General features: G+C 27.5%; 1 protein-coding gene and 1 pseudogene across 3 annotated transcripts; both read left to right on the top strand.

Moving 5' to 3' along the window:
- The first annotated feature begins 2,913 nt into the window (after positions 1-2,913).
- LOC113850532 (reticulon-like protein B12) lies at positions 2,914-5,817 on the top strand. Of its 3 annotated transcripts, none has more exons than XM_027481096.1 (5): positions 2,914-3,119; positions 3,240-3,350; positions 3,662-3,842; positions 5,029-5,240; positions 5,363-5,817. In XM_027481096.1, the coding sequence occupies exons 2-5, from the start codon at positions 3,284-3,286 to the stop codon at positions 5,530-5,532; spliced, it is 630 nt and encodes a 209-aa protein (XP_027336897.1). In that variant the 5' UTR covers positions 2,914-3,119; positions 3,240-3,283; the 3' UTR covers positions 5,533-5,817. The 3 variants fall into 3 exon arrangements, with proteins under 3 accessions (XP_027336897.1, XP_027336896.1, XP_027336898.1); XM_027481095.1 differs by having other exon boundaries at positions 2,950-3,134; positions 5,363-5,809; XM_027481097.1 differs by lacking the exon at positions 2,914-3,119 and adding an exon at positions 3,123-3,139 and having other exon boundaries at positions 5,363-5,809.
- A 1,522-nt stretch (positions 5,818-7,339) lies between these two features.
- Positions 7,340-18,686, top strand: part of LOC113850904 — a 69,134-nt pseudogene continuing 57,787 nt past the window's right edge.

Genomic DNA, 18,686 nt, shown 5'->3' with positions numbered 1-18,686 from the left:
ATAAATCAATTATTATTGCTTAATTAATTTTTTAATTACACCTATTCTAATTATAAAATTATGTAATTAAGTCCTTAGAAGTGATAATGTAACAAAAAATAATATTGAAATGACTTTAAATGCTTAAGGAATCTAACTATTGTCAACTAATAGAAATTATCTAAAAGGTAAGAACTTCAGTAAATATTTACATTATAAATTTATAATAACTAATTTAAAATTCACTAAAATTATAAAAGAACTCGTAGAGCAATTTGGCTAAGGATGCGTGCTTTCGACTAAGTATAAATATTTTTGATACACCATCTTTAAGATTATGAATGATAACGGTGGAATTTGAATAAGGTATTTTTAAAACGTATTTGTATATGAATTTGTTACTTGTATTTTAGTTAATTTAATATATTTTTAATTATGCATTTAATTATTTTATTAACAATGCATGAATGTCATTATAATACTAATATTAATGATAAAAGAATTAAAAATATTAATTAAAAATAATATACTAAACTATAAATTATTTAAAGATAATTTGATTCTTAATTATAAAATATTATCAACAAATTTTTTAATATAATTAATATAATTAGAATAATATTGTTAAGATAGATGAGTGTTTACATAAATAAAAGTATGATAAAAAAAAAATGCATAAGAAGACTATTAAAATAATTTATTAAAAATATGACAAAAAATTGATTAACATGAACACATGTAAAAAAGTAAACTAAAAATACCAGTAAAAAGAGTAATAATAAGACTATTATTCTAACATGAAAAGGGTTTATAAATGTTTCGTTCATAATAACTTTTGAGTAAAGATGTGTTTAGATAACTACTTATTTAATATTTTTTAAAGGGATAAAGTCTTTTCACATTAGTATAAGTTTAAAAAATTTTACACTTGAGACTTTTATTTAATTTATATCTAACGGTTAGTAAAGTAATAAATTATAACTTAATAGATATAAGTTAAATAAAATGTTCAGATTAAGTGTAAGAGTTTTTACACTTACACTAACGTGAGAAGATCCTGTCTCTTTTTTAAATAAGATAAAAATAACTTATTTTAATAAAATTTATTAAAATAAATTAAAAAAACAACATACAAAAGTCATAATCTATTTCAAGTGGCAAGCGGTTTAGTATACCTTAAGTAAGGTTTTGGATTCGAGTCTTTATGTATGTAAAAAATTTTCAGTGATAAACTCATCTACCATATCCAGGTGCGCAATATAGGTCAAGTTCGGATTAAACCGGATAAAAAATAAAATAAAATAAGAGTTAGTTATTATTGTAATAAAATATTATTATTTTTTTACTTTTAGCTATAAAATATAATATTATAAATTAATATAATATAAATTTAAATAACATGTTATTAGACTATAAATTGAAATGTATAATTATATATTACATATAAATTATATAAAATAATATTTTAATTTTTAATCTTTTACTTTTAAGGTTAAGGATTTATGTTCTATTTGTTTTTTTTGGGTGAAGCATTTGATTCAAATTAAAATTAGAGTTACTAAAATTAAGTTAAATTTTGTTTGGGAGGGGAGTCACATTAAGGAAATCTTATGTGGAGTGGACTTATCTAGTGTTATTGTTTTTTTTTAAAGTGAATTCTCACACCGATCATAAATGTCACACTATCCAGTTTCTTTATCGCGGCTCATTTATTTGTAAGTTTATTACTTGGATTGACCTAATTTTCATTTTTGGAGAGGAGAATAAAAAAGAGAGAGTATCAATAAATGTACATCTCAATGCAACTTAATCTCAAGACAATAAGTGTATGTGTTTGTTTTTTTTTTTTTATAAATTTCTAAATTACTTATGTTCTATCTTCTATCTTCTATGAGGCTATTCACACTTGATTTCAACAAAATTAGTATTTCATGTACAATTTGGTTAGTATAATTGTTATCTTAAAATAAATAAATATTATTTTTATTAATAAATAGCTAAACTAATATCAACATTTAAAAAAAAATAATTATGTTGATATATCTTTTTTTTATAACTACAGAAGATTAAATTAAACCCATGCATTTTTATAGGAGCAAAAATAATAGAGCAATTATTTCACAAGCATAATATTAGTATGCATAATTAATAAAAACATTTAAGATATATTTTAATGATAATAAAATATATCATGAAAGTTTTATTAAAATTATTTTAATACTATCTTAAAATAATTAACGTTATATATATATATATATTTATCTATTTTAAATTTTTTTGAAAAACTACTAAATATAAATAAACATTTTAACATTTTAAAATATAAAAATATTTAATGATTAATATTTTTTAATAAAAAAAGTATTAATAGAAAGATGTTAAAAAAAGTTTAAAATTATTTTATTTAAAAGTACTATCCATATATAAGAAAATCATTTGTTTTTTTTTTTTTGTTTTTTTTCGCATTTACCAAAAAGAATATACAACAATTATATGAAATTGGTATAATCATCTTCTACAAATGTAGAATGAGTGTCTCGAAAGGAAAAAAAAATGCTGTCCGAAGGAAGATAATAGTAAGAACAAACAACATCATTTCCTTTCTAAGATTATAAATGCATACTCTTTTTTTTTTTCGGTCCACCATAAATGCATACTTTAAAATATTTATATCACCATTTTAATAAACATGGGTCAATAGACCACCATTTTCATCTTAATTTTTATATCAAAGATTGAAACAATTATTTTTAATAATTATAAAATGAAAAGGATACTTTTATAATTTTAGAAATTAAATTAATTAATACTCTTAATTTTAAGGATTAATTTGGTGAGTGATGTCATGGAAGGCTCCTTTGAAATGAAATGGGTGGGGCGGTGCCGCGGTAAACGAGAAAAATGGTAAAAACAAGTGAAGGTAGCTTACAATGGAGGGTGAGATCAAACATAGACTTTGTTTTTTTCTGTAGTGCATTGGGTAGGACTTTGCTGTTATATGAGAGACTGAAAAGCATAGAATGGCACAGCACTTTTAGGCTGTAATTTGAGACATTCAGACCCAGCTTTCAACACCCTTAATCCTTACAATACATAATTCAGGGACCACTCCTACAATAAAATTCAAAAAAGAGAAAGAGGTAAGGTAAGGTAAGGTAAGGTGAGTGAATCAACGAATAAAAGTTCAACATAGTTGTTGTTCACTGCTTCTCCTTTTTTCTGTGGATCATCTCAAAGCTCTCTGCTTTTTGGTGACACAGATCCCTTCCTGCCTTCAAGTTCCTGTCTTTAGCTTCTCCTCAAAATGGGTTCTTCTCATCGATTGTTCAACAGGCAAAGAACTCTTCATCAGATCCTTGGTGGTGGTCAAGGTATGCCATTTTTTTGTCCCCTTCTTAGTTTTGATTGAATTTCTTAACTTTATTGGTGATTTGTTTTAATCAGATTATCACAATCTTCTCTCTTTTGTCTCCTTGGTGTTGTTTATTTATGTGCATTTTAAGTACTATTTGATTTAATAGTGGAATAGCTATATGGGGTGTTGTGTTTCTGTGCTTGTATCTTTTGTTTTCATTTTATTTTCTTTCAGTACTAATAGGAAAAAGGGTCAGAAGCAAAGAATTAATTGATAATTGATCCTTGACCTTGAATCTTGTTGAATCAATGCTATTCATGAATGCAGTTGCAGATTTAATACTTTGGAGGCGGAAGAACCTGACTGTGGGGATATTGTTGGTCACACTAGCTGCTTGGATTGTGTTTGAAAGATCTGGTTATACTCTTCTGTCTCTTGTATCTAATGTTCTTCTCCTTCTCATTGTCATTCTTTTCCTTTGGGCCAAATCAGCAGCGATTCTCAACAGGTAATACTTGTACAATTTTGTCAATTAATGTTTCTTTGAATATACTTGACTTGGATATTCGTGTGTGCTGTATTGAACCCTGAAAGATAAATGCTGGTATGATCTAGTGGTTAAAATTGTGTAACATGTATACTGGAATTTAGCTGTTGTAGTTTTAAGAAATTTGAAGAATTGCTTGAAAACTTAATGCTCCTATGCACAATAGTGATGTCTGCTTTGAATAAAAAAATTGCAGAACACATTTGTATTTTAATGTTCAGAACTTACTTTTCTTGCACATTGGAGGGGCATCAGTTTATCAGCAGTTGTCAATGGGTTTTTTGTGCCTGTTGAAAATCATTTTTCAATTGTCATTTTTCATTCTTGAGAACCCTGAGTTTTAATGCTGCTGTTGAGGGAGAAAATACTTTTTAATGTAGTTTGTTCTCATAGAATATATATATATATATATATATTTGCATAATTTGAATGCTCATTGATGGAAGGTACTTTAATCTTTGATCAGTGCAATGGTGAAATTGAGCCTTGTCTTCAGTGACGCAGTCTATAATGCTGAAGATATGATGCTGTGTCTTTAAGAGTCCTGATCTTACATCCATTTATTTACAGTTCATTTTGGTGCTGATCTTGCACCTGATTACCTAGAAAATACTTTGCTTTCTGAGTTTAGAAAACGTTTTCTATTTTCACTTTAATTATAAAACACTGTCACAGTGTCACCTTGTTTTCATTTTTATTTCAAAGATTTTATATGAACTAGTGAAAGGTTGTGAGCAGAAAACATAATGAAAACAAGGTGGCAATTTTGTAACTAAAAATGAAAACAAAAAATAAAAATAGGAAACAATTTTGAAACCAAACAGTCCCTAAGTACTCCTTTGACCAATAGAGTCCAGTAGCAATACATTGGCAACTTGATGGAAAAACATAATATAGTCAATCATTTGAAAGTCTAGGTTGGTTCATTTTGGGTTACGATTATGCAGAAATTGTTGCTTCCTGATTTATTCCTCCACTTGAATAAGATGTTGTAGTTTAGACACTTCACATTACTAGCTTTCATTGTTCTTAACATGTCATCATGTTCAGTAATTTGCCTGAGTAATTTTTGGTAGTTGTTAATGGTTTGCATTTTATCAACAAAATGTATAAAAGCTCATTAAACTGTTAATTTTTCTTATGACAGACCTGCTCCACCTCTACCACAGTTACATCTGTCAGAGGAAATAGCAAACGAAATGACAACTTTTATCCGCACCAGAGTCAATGATCTGTTATCAGTTTCTCAAGATATTGCCCTTGGTAAAGACTCAAGGCTGTTTCTGAAGGTAGCTGCATACCTCTGGTTAATTTCTATTGTTGGTGGCTTGACTGATTTCCTTACCCTGGCATACACCAGTAAGTTTCAGAGCATTATTTGATCAAATTAGACTCAGAATCAAATAGTCTTCACTATTTCTGACAATCAAGTAGCAAATTAATAAACACAAATTTGTTCTTGTGGTTTGGTTATGTGGCAGGTCTCTTTATTGTTCTTACCGTACCAGCACTCTATGAAAGATATGAAGATTACATAGATAGATATGTCTTGAAGGGATACAATAAATTATGCCTATTTTATGTGAAAATAAATGAGACATATGTAAGCAGAGTCCAAAATTGGATTCTGGAGAAGAAAAAGCTGAACTGAGTTTGTTTTTTCACATTTATTTTGATAATTTCTTTTTTAACTCTTCTCAAATGTGTCATACAAGATCACTGGTGAGATTGTAATTGTGAGTTTGAGGGGACAATAGTGATCTTCTCTCCCTTCGAAAGTTTCCTCCTTTTGCATTTTCCATCTTCTATGATGGATCTCTTTTTTGGTACATAATGATGAACATCTTAAGTTGGACTGGTTCATGTAGTCCACCAGGTATTTAATGTTTCTTCCTAGGTTGACAAAGAAAAGATATTGGTGCTTCTACCTGTCCACAGATAAAATGTTGCTTGCACGTATTTGTACATGTAATATAGGTACAGCTACAATTACAATTATACGTAGATTTGTGCAGATTCGCAAGATTCATTCACTTTCAATTTGTAATATAACTCAATTTGTAATATAAGTTAAATGAAAAATTTACATTGAGACTTAAACTTATACTAATATAAAAAAATCTTTTTTTCATGCATATATATATATATATATATATAGGGATATGTAGTAAAGATAATTCTCATTTGTGATATATATTTATATATAGACACACAAAAGAAATGTTTGGTATCTGTGTCAACCAAACATTTTTTTGCGTCACTTTGTCAAGTATTGTAGCCAACATCCATGATCCTGCTCATGTTCACTATCACTACAGTGAATTCCTTGCACACTGTCTTCATCAGAATCATCCACCACCATATAATCAGAACTTTTAGAATGTTCACCTTCTTCTTCACTAGGTGTAAGTTGAATACCTTAAAACTTTGACTTTATAGTGCACCATATACAATGAAACCTTCATTGCAGAAATGCTCATAGCAATCTTTACAATTTCCATAACTCTTTCATAATTGGATACTTTTACCAACCTTTCCTCAAGATGAAGACCAAGGCTTGAAATAGAATAACCACCTTTGTAATCCAAAGCTTTGAACACTACAGTTATTTCTTGAAGAGACCATTGGTCAGGGTCATAATCATGCATTATGTACTTCCTTCCTCCAACATATTCCTACCATGGGTCATTGTATTTGGTTAGTTGTTTCAAAAGGTCCCTCATGATTAAGTAAAAAACAAAGAACACTGATGGTAAGTCATCGGTTATCAAACACATTCATACAAAGTGCAAACACTCGCTACAATGTTTTTTTTAATTATTATTATTTTTATCAGTCACATAAAACCAAACATGCCAACAACATAATAATAAGAATACAATCGTTACCATATTCACACACAAAGATACAACAAAACAATGAAACCAATAATTTTGAACGACAACGACATAAATATCATCCACGATAAAATTGTGCCTAATATACTATCTAATGGGAGTCAACATTTAGGGTTTCTTACTAGGATTCCAAGTCGAAGCCATCCCTTCATCACATTGGATGAGTTTTAGCTAATTTCACCAACCAAAGCTCTGTTTTGCAAGTTAACAAGTTTCGTTCTCCACCATCAGAAAATAGAAAATTTAATTTGAGTTATATTTAAAAAATTTAAAAGAGTAATAATGTAAAATCTGTTTTGTTTTTTATAACTGGTTATTAAAATAATATTTTTAGAGGTCCGCATTCCGAATTTTAAACTTGGATATTAGTTGGAAAGCTTTAAACTTTCGGCTCCTCTCTAAAAGTTGGTTTTTCGCTCCGCCTTTATTCTGTTGCTCTTTGTCCACTTTACTTGCGCACCTGCACTTCCATTTTCGAAGTCATCTCTCTGCTTGGTTAGATCTCATCAGTTTTCTGTATTTCTTCAGTTTTAGTGAACGATTTGCGTTCATCTCGAAGACATGTCTTCATCTCATATTGATATGGATATCAATTGGATGGACGGTGAATTTCAAACACTTATTGATTCGGAGATGCTTTTGGATCAGGTGATGCTATCAAGCGAGAGAAGGATTCATGATGTGTTTTTGAGTTTCAGAGGAGAGGATACTCGTGCTTCTTTCACTTCACACCTCTATGCTGCTCTTCAACAAGCCGGAATCAATGTTTTCATGGATGAAACGCTTGCAAGGGGAAATCACATTACAGAGTCGTTAGTGCACGCAATTAACGAGTCTGAAATTTCTGTCATCGTTTTCTCAAGAAGTTATGCGAATTCAGGATGGTGTATGCAAGAGTTAGAGGCAATAATGAAGTGTCACAGAACCATAGGGCAGGTGGTTCTGCCTGTGTTCTATGATGTTGATCCTTCTGAAGTGCGTCATCAAACTTGTGAATTTGGAAATGGATTTGAATATCTTATAAATAAACATTTACCTCAGGAAAACAAGGTAGTCTTTAATCCCAGGTAATTTATTTATGGCATTAATAAAAATTACTATTTATTAATTTTGTATTGTGGCATTTCACACATTAAAAATAGTATTATTTAAAATTTTCCATTCTTTAGAGTTGCATAGTTCAAGTTGGTTTGTTATATTATGGGGAACAGCCAGGTGCAACATTGGAGAGAGGCACTTCGTGAGGTTGCTGACATCTCAGGGGTCGTAGTTCTGCAGTCCAGGTAATTTATTTGGAATTCTGTGTGTTTTATGCCTTCTTAACACCTGGTTAGGTCAAGTGGGTTTGTAGCAAGCTTTCTCTGTCACTTGAAAATTTGAAGATATACCAAAATTTTTATGAAATTCACCACAGCTGAAGATTCTATAAAAATAACATTTAAGAAATTCGCACGACATAGAGTTCCGAAACGGACGCGGTCCTAACTAATTTAGCATGGATTATGGCCAAGAATTTCATAAAGTTAAAATGTCTATAATTTATAAGTCCAAAAGCTCGTCGGTGTTAAAATTAATTCACGTGCCAATTACTTTTAAAAAATATTATTATAATTTATTAAAAATATTTTTTATATAACATATTTTTTATTATAAATTTATAAATAAATAAAATTATTTAAAAATTATATGAAGAATAATTAAATTTGTATAATATTAAATATTTAGAATAATTTATTGTTATTAAAATATAACAATTTATTATTAAATTAATTCATATAATTATCTAATTTTTGTCTATAATATTGATAATTATTAAATCACATTAATATTTTTTATTTATATAATTTTATAAATAATTTTTTAGTTCATTATTTTAAAATATTATTTGAGTATTAATTATAAATTTTTTTATATTTAAATATTTTATATTATTATTTTTATATTTATTTTTATAAAATTATTGTAGGAACATTATTTGTTCAATAAATATTTTTAAAATCACAATAGATACACAAAGTTGACATAGAAAAGCAATGTTAGCTAAATTTGTTAACTCTATTATCAAAATGCTTGAAATGATTTATTTAAATAAAATTTATTATATTAAAAGAAAAATTAAATACAATATTATCATCATGAAAATCATAAACATATAATATTTATGAATGCAAAAAATAACTTGCAAACTTATAAAAAATTAATGAATGTTTATAAATTTAAATTGTCTCATTTTAATTTGATGAAATTTATTTTTAAAGTGAAATAACTTAATTTGATAAATAATTTTTATGTTTAAAATATAATTTTTAATTAATTTTAAATAAAACAATTTAATAAAAATATAAACAAACAAATATGTCTTTTATTAAAAAAATAATAATATAATAATTACTAATTACTCTTTAAAAAAGTTGGACTAATCCACCTTTCTGTGTTTTGGAAGAATTAAGCTGTAGCGCATGTAGCAATTAAATGATAGTTGCACATTTTGTTTGAGTGCTATTGGACAACTTTCAACACTTTTGGAAATAATTCAGGTTTACATATATACATGTGTGTGCGTCCAATTATATATATATGGAAAATAATCTTTTACATTAGTGTAAGTCTAAAAATTCTTACACTCAATCTGAGCCTTTCATTTAACTTAATCTAACGGCTAATAAAGTAATAAATTATAACTCGTTAGATTTAAGTTAAATGAAATGCTCAGATTGTCTGTAAGAGTTTTTAGACTTAGATTGGTATTACTATCTTTCCCAATTTTTCCATTAACATTAAAATGTTGTGCGATCCATTCCTAATTGGTATCTGAGCCTAAACGAGTTCTGATTTTAGGAGGAGAGAGACGAGAGTATTAGCAGTTTATTTAAGCTTTAAGTTTTACAAACTTAGAGTTCAAGATAGGTTTAAGATTTTAAAACCTAACATAAGTGTAGCAATGAGAGTTGTTTAGACGTTGGTAAGCTCGAATAGTGGTCCCGGTAGTAAGTCCAGAGGATGGCAGTGAATTCGTTGGTCAGCTAGGATGTTCCAGTCGCATAAAAGGTTGTATTTTAAAATGGCAAATTTATTAAGAACTATGAGTAAGTTAAACTTAGGACTTAATAATCAACTAGTAAGGAAAGAAATGAATGAGGATGTATCATCAACATCTGGTATAACAACCCCATAACAAATTACAATAAATGATATAAAAAAATCTTTACATAACTGATCAATACCTATTATAAAAAAAAAGATATTTATCAACAAAGATCGTTTTGGTCTTTCAATAGTAATAATGAAGAAATACACAAAATAGAATACTCATACACAAGAACACAAAGCAAAAAAAATATTCAATTATTAGAAGATCAATTATTACAAAAACATAAGAAAGATGGATTTAATTTTATCCATCTAAGATTAATTCAATTAGCAGTTAAACCAAACTACAGGATAGGTGTAAATCTCCTGTATTAATATTATTAAGAAATATGAAACTTTTAAAAATAAAAGATTCAATAATAGCAAACAAATTTACAAGATGACCTTGCTTTCTTTAAATGTTATCCAAATTTTTCTATGAGCCTAAATAATGAGTGGAATGTAATGCTACAAGGTTTAAAAAATGCCCCTAGTGTATTTCAAGAAATTATAAATAATATTTTTTTATTCTTATATGAAATTTTCTATAGTATATATTAATATATTCAAAAGGTATCTAACAACATATAGAACATATAAATAAATATATATATAATTAATAAAAAGAAATGAGTTAGTAGTATCGGCTAAAAAGATGAAGATATTTCAAGAAAAAATTAGATTTCTAGGATATGAAATATTTCAAGGAACAATTACTCCAATACAAAGATCATTAGAATTTGCTGAAAAATTTTCAAACCAAATAAAAGGAAAAACATAATTACAAAGATTTTTAGGATGTTTAAATTATATAACAAATTTTATTCTAGATGTCAGAACGTTATGTGCCCCTTTGTATAAAAGACTAAGAAAAAATCCTCCACCTTAGGATGAAAGCATGAATAATACTATTAAAAAAAAAAAAGTTCTAGTCAAAACTCTTTTTTGTATAGGAATACCACATCCTGAAGCCTTTTTAATTGTAGAAACAGATGGATCAAATTTAGGATATGAAGGTATCCTAAAACAAGTTTTACCTGAAAATAAGAAAGAACAAATAGTAAGATACCATTTGAGTATATGCATCCTGCACAAAAAAAATATTCTGTTGTTAAAAAAGATATATTATATAGTATTATGTTTATAAATATTTGAAGATGACCTTTTTAATAAACCATGAATGAGTAGTTGGTCTGAGATACAAAATATTTCTCCAAGCTGCAATATAATCAAAATAATTGTATTGTTTTGGTTGATAATTTATTATAAAACTTTTGTAATGGAACAAAGGTTGACCCTAATCTTGTATTATCAATATTTTATTTATTTTGAATTTGAAAAAAATGATTACTTTGGTTTCTGGGTTTTTATGATTAGTTAATTCTATTGATTGAGTATCAATTAAAATTAACTCATAATTATTTTTTTTGCTGGAAGGATGTTGGTACAAAATGATAATATGGAGAAAATATTGTTTTGGCTATTTCATTTTTGGGTATTGAGAACCATTTTAGTTCTATAGGTAGTATTAGGATATAATATTCTTTTTCAAATTATTGCTTATTAGAATTTACAATATTTTGAGAGAAGTAATTGGAACTGGTTGACTTGGATAATATGGTAAACTTATTGGAGGTAAGTTCAGTTGGCGTTATTGGTTTTGGTTGGGATTGTAAAGCTTGTAGGGTAGTTAATACCTTTTTTCTTTTGTCTTTTTTGGTAGGAGTTGGTGATGGACCAACTTCTTCTATTTTGGGGTTCCCATAATGTGAGCTATTCATTTTTAATATCTTTTTGTAAGACTTAAAGGAGCTATTTTGCAATCAGTTCTTATTAAAAAAAAATTATTACAAGAGTCATCTTGAAATTTTTGTAAACATAATACTATAGATAATATTTCTTTTTTAACAACAGAATATTTTTGTTGTGCAGGATACCATATACCTGAATGATATCTTACTAATTGTTCTTTCTTATTTTCAGGTAAAACTTGTTTTAGGATACCTCCATATTCTAAATTTGATGCATGTGTTTCTACAATTAAAAAAGCTTCAAGATATGGTATTCCTATACAAGGAAGAGTTTTAACTAGAACTTTTATTTTTTCTAATAGTATTAATCATGCTTTCATCCTAAGGTGGAGGATTTTTTCTTAGTCTTTTATACAAAGGAGCACATAACGTTTTGACATCTAGAATAAAATCTGCTATATAATTTAAACACCTTAAAAAATTTTGTAATTGTGTTTTTCCTTTTATTTGGTTTGAAAATTTTTCAGCAAATTCTAATGATCTTTGTATCAGAGTAATTGTTCTTTGAAATATTTCATATCCTAGAAATTTAATTTTTTCTTGAAATATCTTCATCTTTTTAGCCAATACTACTAACCAATTTTTTTTATTAATTCTATATATTTATTTATATGTTCTATATGTTATTGGATACCTTTTGAATATATTAATACATCATCTAGATATACTACAAAAAATTTCATATAAAGATAAAAAATATTATTCATAATTTCTTGAAATTCACTGATGGCATTTTTTAAACCTTGTGGTATTACATTCCACTCATAATGTTCAAAGGTACTACAAAAGCATTTTTGTATCTATCTTCTTCTTTTACTAATATTCGATAGTATCCTTATTTCATATCAAATTTTAGAATATTTTTGCATGTACTAATCTTTTAATCAAGTCTTGTTTATTTGGTATTGGATATCAAATTCATTTTAATACCTTATTTAATAGCTTATAATTTATTATTAATCTAGATGCTCTTCTTTCTTGTTCAAAGGCTTTATTTACATAAAATCTTGTACAACTCAAAAGAGATTTTGATGGTCATTTAAACCTTTTTTTAAATAATCTTCTAATTCTTGTTTGCAATATTGTAATTGTTCTTTATTCATTTGTATTGGTCTAACCTTTGTTAGAATATTTATTTCATCAAAATTATTTTCATAAGGTAGACTTATCTCATATTATTTTCTACAATGAAAGGCTATTGGAGTAATATCACAAATTTCTTTTTCTATTCTTTTTTCTAAGTTTTTAGTTATATTTTGTATTTTTAGAACTTTTAAACTATTGTTCTATTTTTGATACCCTATTTCTTCTTTAATTAATTTAATTTGATATTATTTTTTTCTATTAAATTTATTCTAGATATTGATGCTTCTTGTAAGAGATTTAATTATCTAATTCTTGGAGCTTGTAGAAACTTGAATTCTATTGATTTTTCTTCTATCATATTACTAATAATTCCTTCATTAATTATTTTATATGGATATAATAATGTTAAAAAGGGAGTTCCTAATATCATTTGATTACTCATATTTTTAACTAATACAAAGGCAGTTGTAAAACATATTTTATTTTTATAAATTTTTGCTTTTGATAATTTATATTGTATGTTCATTTTAGATTCATTTGTAGAAGATAATTTTTCTGTTGTTTTTTCATAGTATTTTATAAGAATTAGTCCCTCTTGTATACAATTTATATATGCTCCTGAGTCTATTAAGTTATCATATTGAATTTTTGTTCTTCTATTATTAAAGTGATTTCACACCACCATTTATGTGTTGTAATTAATGATTGTAATTCCATATTAAATATTTTGGGATTTTTAATATTTTCTCTTTTTTTTATTTGATGTTTCTTGATTTTGTCTTAATTTATATATTTCTCTCTTTAAAACTTTAATTTCTTGTTATAAATCTTTAATAGTTATGCTAGTAGTGGGTTGTTTAAATTCTTCATAAACTTTTTTTTTTATTTCTAATAGTTTTTCTTCTTCCCTAGTAAGTAAGTCACTTAATTTCTTCACAAATTAATTTCGTAATGGTCCATTTTCTAATTCTTTTATTAAGGTAACTGTGGTTTGGTCTGGTGGATTTATATAATTACATAGTCTAAAATAGTTTTTTTGTATAATCAAGCCGTTAATAGATCTTATTTATGTCTATTTTTTCTATTTTTTTTTTAAAGGATTAGTCTTCTTATAAGGAGTAGCTCCTACTTCTTCATTCTCTATTCTAATTTTAATTTATTCTTTTTCATTAAACTTTTGTAAAAATCAGCTTTTAATTTCTTTATTGTATTTTGCATCTATTTTGTCTTTTATCCAAGTTTTGTCTATTTTAAAAGGTTTTTCTTTTGATACTGTATTTAATATTTGTGACATAGTAGGACTATAATTTCCTTCACTACTATTATCTTGTAAAACAGTATTATATACTGGTATTGATTTTTCTGGTTTAGTAATATTATCTATACCTTTTAAATATAAGTTTATTGTAGAATTATCTATTGAATGTCTTGAAGATTCTTTTATTATCTAAGGATTATTAATTCTTATTTACGAAGACCTATTCATTTTTAATCTTACTCTTCCATTAGTTTCTTTTATAATTTCTCTAATTTTGGTGTTGTAAATCTTTTTAGGCTCTTTATTTTCTTTTAGAATCCATTCTTCTAGTATACTTAATTCTTCATGTCTTAGTTTTCTAGGTACTTGTATTATAGTTTTTCCTAGGTTAACTTGTATTATTGTTGTTTCATTATTAGGAGTTTCTCTTCTAGCTTTAAATCATAATTTACTTTTGTAATTTTGTAATATACTCTATATATTAAATGAAAAAGATCAAATGTGTTGTCTACTATATTATTTGAGGATTTTATAAATATTTTTATTGCTTTCGCAATATTGCTATTATTTAGGCTCATAGAAAAATTTGGATAACAGTTAAAGAAAGCAGGGCTATCTTGTAAATTTGTTTCTAATGCTGCTATTATTGAATCTTTTATTTTTAAAAGTTTCATATCGCTTAATAATATTAATACAAGAAGTTCTACACTTATCCTATAGTTTGATTTAGCTGCTAATTGAATTAATCTTAGATGGATAAAATTAAATTCATCTTTCTTATGTTTTTGTAATAATTGATCTTCTAATAATTGAATATCGTTTTTACTTTGTGTTCTTGAGTATGAGTATTCTATTTTATGTGTTTTTTCACTATTACTATTGAAAGACCAAAACATCTTTGTTGATAAACATCTTTTTCTTTTATACCACGGATTTGACATCCTCTGGATTTACTATCAGGACTACTATCTGAGCTTACCAACTTCTAAACAACTCTCAGTGCTACACTTAGGTTGGGTTTTAAAATCTTAAACCTATCCTAAACTTTGAGTTTGTAAAACTTAAAGCTTAAATAAACTGCTAATACTATCTTCTCTCCCCTCCTAAAATCAGAACTTGTTTAGGCTCTGATACCAACTGGGAACAAATTGCACAATATTCTGATTTTAATATAAAAGTTGAGAAAGATAGTAATAGAAAATAAAGATATAAAGAAATATGTAAGTAAAACTTACAAAAAAATCTTTTATTGTATTGAAAAGAACTGGTACAAGGCTGGATATTGAAATATTGAAACAAAGATTACAAAGAGAGTGTTGGAATTGAGAGTAATGTTTTTATATGGAAATAGGCTTATGTCGAGCCTCCTCTTCCTCTTGAGCTTTTATAGAGAAAGTTTTCTCTAATGTTAATTTCCTTCTTATCTTTTTCTTTTCTTCGGTCATTTCTTGCCTTCTATAATAGTCTTGTCTTCTTTTGCTTTATATATATATAGTGTCTTTAATTTTCGCTCTACTTTTGACGCGTGAAATGTTAGAGATCGATGATGCCCTATTTCTTTGATTTGCTTTTCATAGGTATGAAAGTGAGGCTATCCAGAATATTGTTGAAAATGTTACACATTTGCTAGACAAGACAGACTTGTTTATTGCTAATAATCCGGTGGGAATGGAATCTAGAGTACAAGACATTGTTCAACTATTAGAATGTCAACGATCAAAAAATGTTCAAATACTAGGGATATGGGGGATGGGAGGAATTGGAAAAACAACCTTAGCAAAAGCAATTTACAATAAAAATGGCCGCAATTTTGAGGGTAGAAGCTTCCTTGCAAATATGAGGGATGTTTGGGAGCAAAATGCTAGCCAAGTGTGTTTACAAGAGCGAATTTTGCTTGATATATGCAAAAATATAAAGACAAAGATCCAGAGCACTGAATCAGGAAAAAATATATTGAAGGAAAAACTTTGCCATAAAAGGATACTTCTTGTTCTTGATGATGTGAACAAATTGGATCAATTGAATGCTTTGTGTGGAGCTCGTGAATGGTTTGGTTCAGGGAGTAGAATAATCATCACAACCAGAGATGAGCATATACTTAGAGTGATTAGAGTTGATCATGTGTACAAAATGAAAGTCATGGATGAAATTGAATCGATTGAGCTTTTTAGCTGGCATGCATTTAAGCAAGCAAATCCTGCAGATGATTTTGTTACACTTTCTAGGAGTGTAGTTGAGTATTCTGGAGGATTGCCACTAGCTCTTGAAGTTCTTGGGTCTTTTTTGTATGGTAGGGATGTATCACAGTGGGAAGAGTGCATTGGAGAAACTCAAAATAATTCCCAATGATCAAGTGCAAAATAAGTTAAAAATAAGCTTTGATGGTTTAAATGATGATATAGAGAGAGAAATATTTCTTGATATAGCTTGTTTCTTTATTGGGATGGACCGCAGTGATGTTATACACATATTGAATGGTTGTGGATTTCATGCTGAAATTGGAATAAGTGTTCTTGTAGAGCGAAGCCTTGTAATTGTTGATGATAAGAACAAGCTTAGAATGCATGATTTGTTGCGAGACATGGGAAGAGAAATCATCCGTCAGAAATCGCCAAAGCAGCCTGAGGAACGTTGCAGGTTATGGTTTCGTGAGGATGTACTGGATGTGTTATTAACAGAAACTGTAAGACATTCATGTATTGTTTTTAGATTCAAATTACTGAAGGAAGAAAACTTAATATCTATTATCGTGACATGCACACTCATGTTTTTTTTTCTCTTGTGATTTTTTTTATTTGCTAGTTTGTAGGAATAAATGATAATTTTCGATCGTCACAAGATTTTTAGTTAATATATCCTTAATTTATAATTCTTTTTTCACTTTTATGGTCAAATTTTATTCACAGGGAACAAAATTTGTTGAGGGATTGGTGTTGAATTTAGCAAGCACAGATACAAAATGTTTGAGAACGTGAGCTTTTAAAAAGATGAGGAGACTTAGATTGCTTCATCTTACTGGTGTTAAACTCAATGGAGATTTTGAATATCTTTCCAAAGAGCTAAGATGGTTGTGTTGGCATGAATTTCCTTTAACGTGCATACCGACAAACTTCTATCAGGGAAATTTAGTGTCAATTGAGATGGAAAATAGCAATATCAAACTTCTGTGGGAAAAGGCCCAGGTACTAACAATGAGTTTTAAATTTCTGAATTTCATGAGTTGTTTTGACATTTCTTATGTGTGGGTGCATTTTAAAATAAACATATGAAATATAATACTATTTTATTATATGGTACTTACAGAGTCACTTTTCATATATTCTTTGAAAAAAATTTCCAAGTAATATTCAAGCATATTATTTATTATTATGGAAAGATAGCTTTACCTTTTCTAGTATAGATTACCAACTTTTTGTAAATATTTTATAGAAGATGTGATTATATTTGATCCACTGTTATTGATTTTATTTTTATACCATTGTTTAGTGATGTGTTGGCACATTATTTGAAAAATTATGAAATATATTATATAGTAATTTTAGTGGTGAAACTTTAATTGCAAAGACCAAGTATTTGACTGCCATACATTTTGTGCATAAATTGTGGTATGATTAAAAGACAAAGAGGTAAGGATTGCAATCTTGACTATTTGATTAAAGAATTTCTAAACTCCTTTTAAAATCTATTTATCATACACCCTCAACAACAAAATGTTTTTACCTGACTTTTAATAATTTGTGACATTATATACTAACAACTTTGGTGGAAGATTAGAAAAAACAAAACTTAGTAAATCAATATTTATCAGCTTAAAAAAATGTGCTATATTAGCATAAATATTTTACTTTCAACTCATAAGGTTAGTGACATATTATAAATAGTTCCACTTATTTTTATTTTTTCCCTAACTTTTCATATGATTTTTCTTTTCTTGCAGAAGATGGAGAAATTGAAAATTCTTAATCTTAGTCATTCTCATTATTTGACACATACTCCAGATTTTTCCAATTTGCCTAATCTCGAAAAGTTGATACTTGTTGATTGTCCAAGGTTGTCTGAGGTTTCCCACACCATTGGATATCTCCATAAAATTCTTCTAATAAATTTGAAGGATTGTGTTAACCTTCATACCCTTCCAACAAGCATCTATAAGTTAAAATCTTTAAAAACTCTCATTCTTTCGGGATGTTTAAGGATTGATAAGTTGGAAGAGGATTTGGAACATATGAAATCTTTGACAACTTTGATCGCAGATAAAACTGCAATTATAAGAGTGCCCTTTTCAATTGTAAAGTTAAAAAGTATTGGATATATTTCTTTGTGTGGCTACGAAGGTTTCTCACATGATGTTTTTCGTTCTATCATTTGGTCTTGGATGTCACCATCAAATAATCTCCCCTCCATAGTTCAAACATCAACAAGTATGACATCTCTTGTTTCTTCAAATATATCAAACAGTAGTTCCCACACTCTATCATCTATTTTCAACCACCTTCCGGAACTTCGAAGTTTTTGGGTAAAGTGTGACTCAGAACTTCAACTATCTCAAGATGCAACAAGAATTTTAAATGCTTTATGTGCCCCAATTTGTGAAGAATTGGAATCAGTTGCAACTACATCACAA

The sequence above is a fragment of the Abrus precatorius genome, unplaced genomic scaffold, assembly GCF_003935025.1.
Source record: "Abrus precatorius isolate BTA unplaced genomic scaffold, Abrus_2018 Scaffold9, whole genome shotgun sequence".
Classification (NCBI taxonomy): Eukaryota; Viridiplantae; Streptophyta; class Magnoliopsida; order Fabales; family Fabaceae; genus Abrus; species Abrus precatorius.
This window is presented reverse-complemented; position numbering and strand designations above follow the sequence as displayed.

What these genes read in the sequence shown, in the direction of transcription:
- LOC113850532 (XM_027481096.1), top strand. Translation starts at nt 3,284, where the DNA reads ATGGGTTCTTCTCATCGATTGTTCAACAGGCAAAGAACTCTTCATCAG. An exon ending in TCAGCAGCGATTCTCAACAG is followed by an intron (nt 3,843 to 5,028) that starts GTAATACTTGTA and finishes TTCTTATGACAG; the next exon opens with ACCTGCTCCACCTCTACCAC. An exon ending in CCTTACCCTGGCATACACCA is followed by an intron (nt 5,241 to 5,362) that starts GTAAGTTTCAGA and finishes GTTATGTGGCAG; the next exon opens with GTCTCTTTATTGTTCTTACC.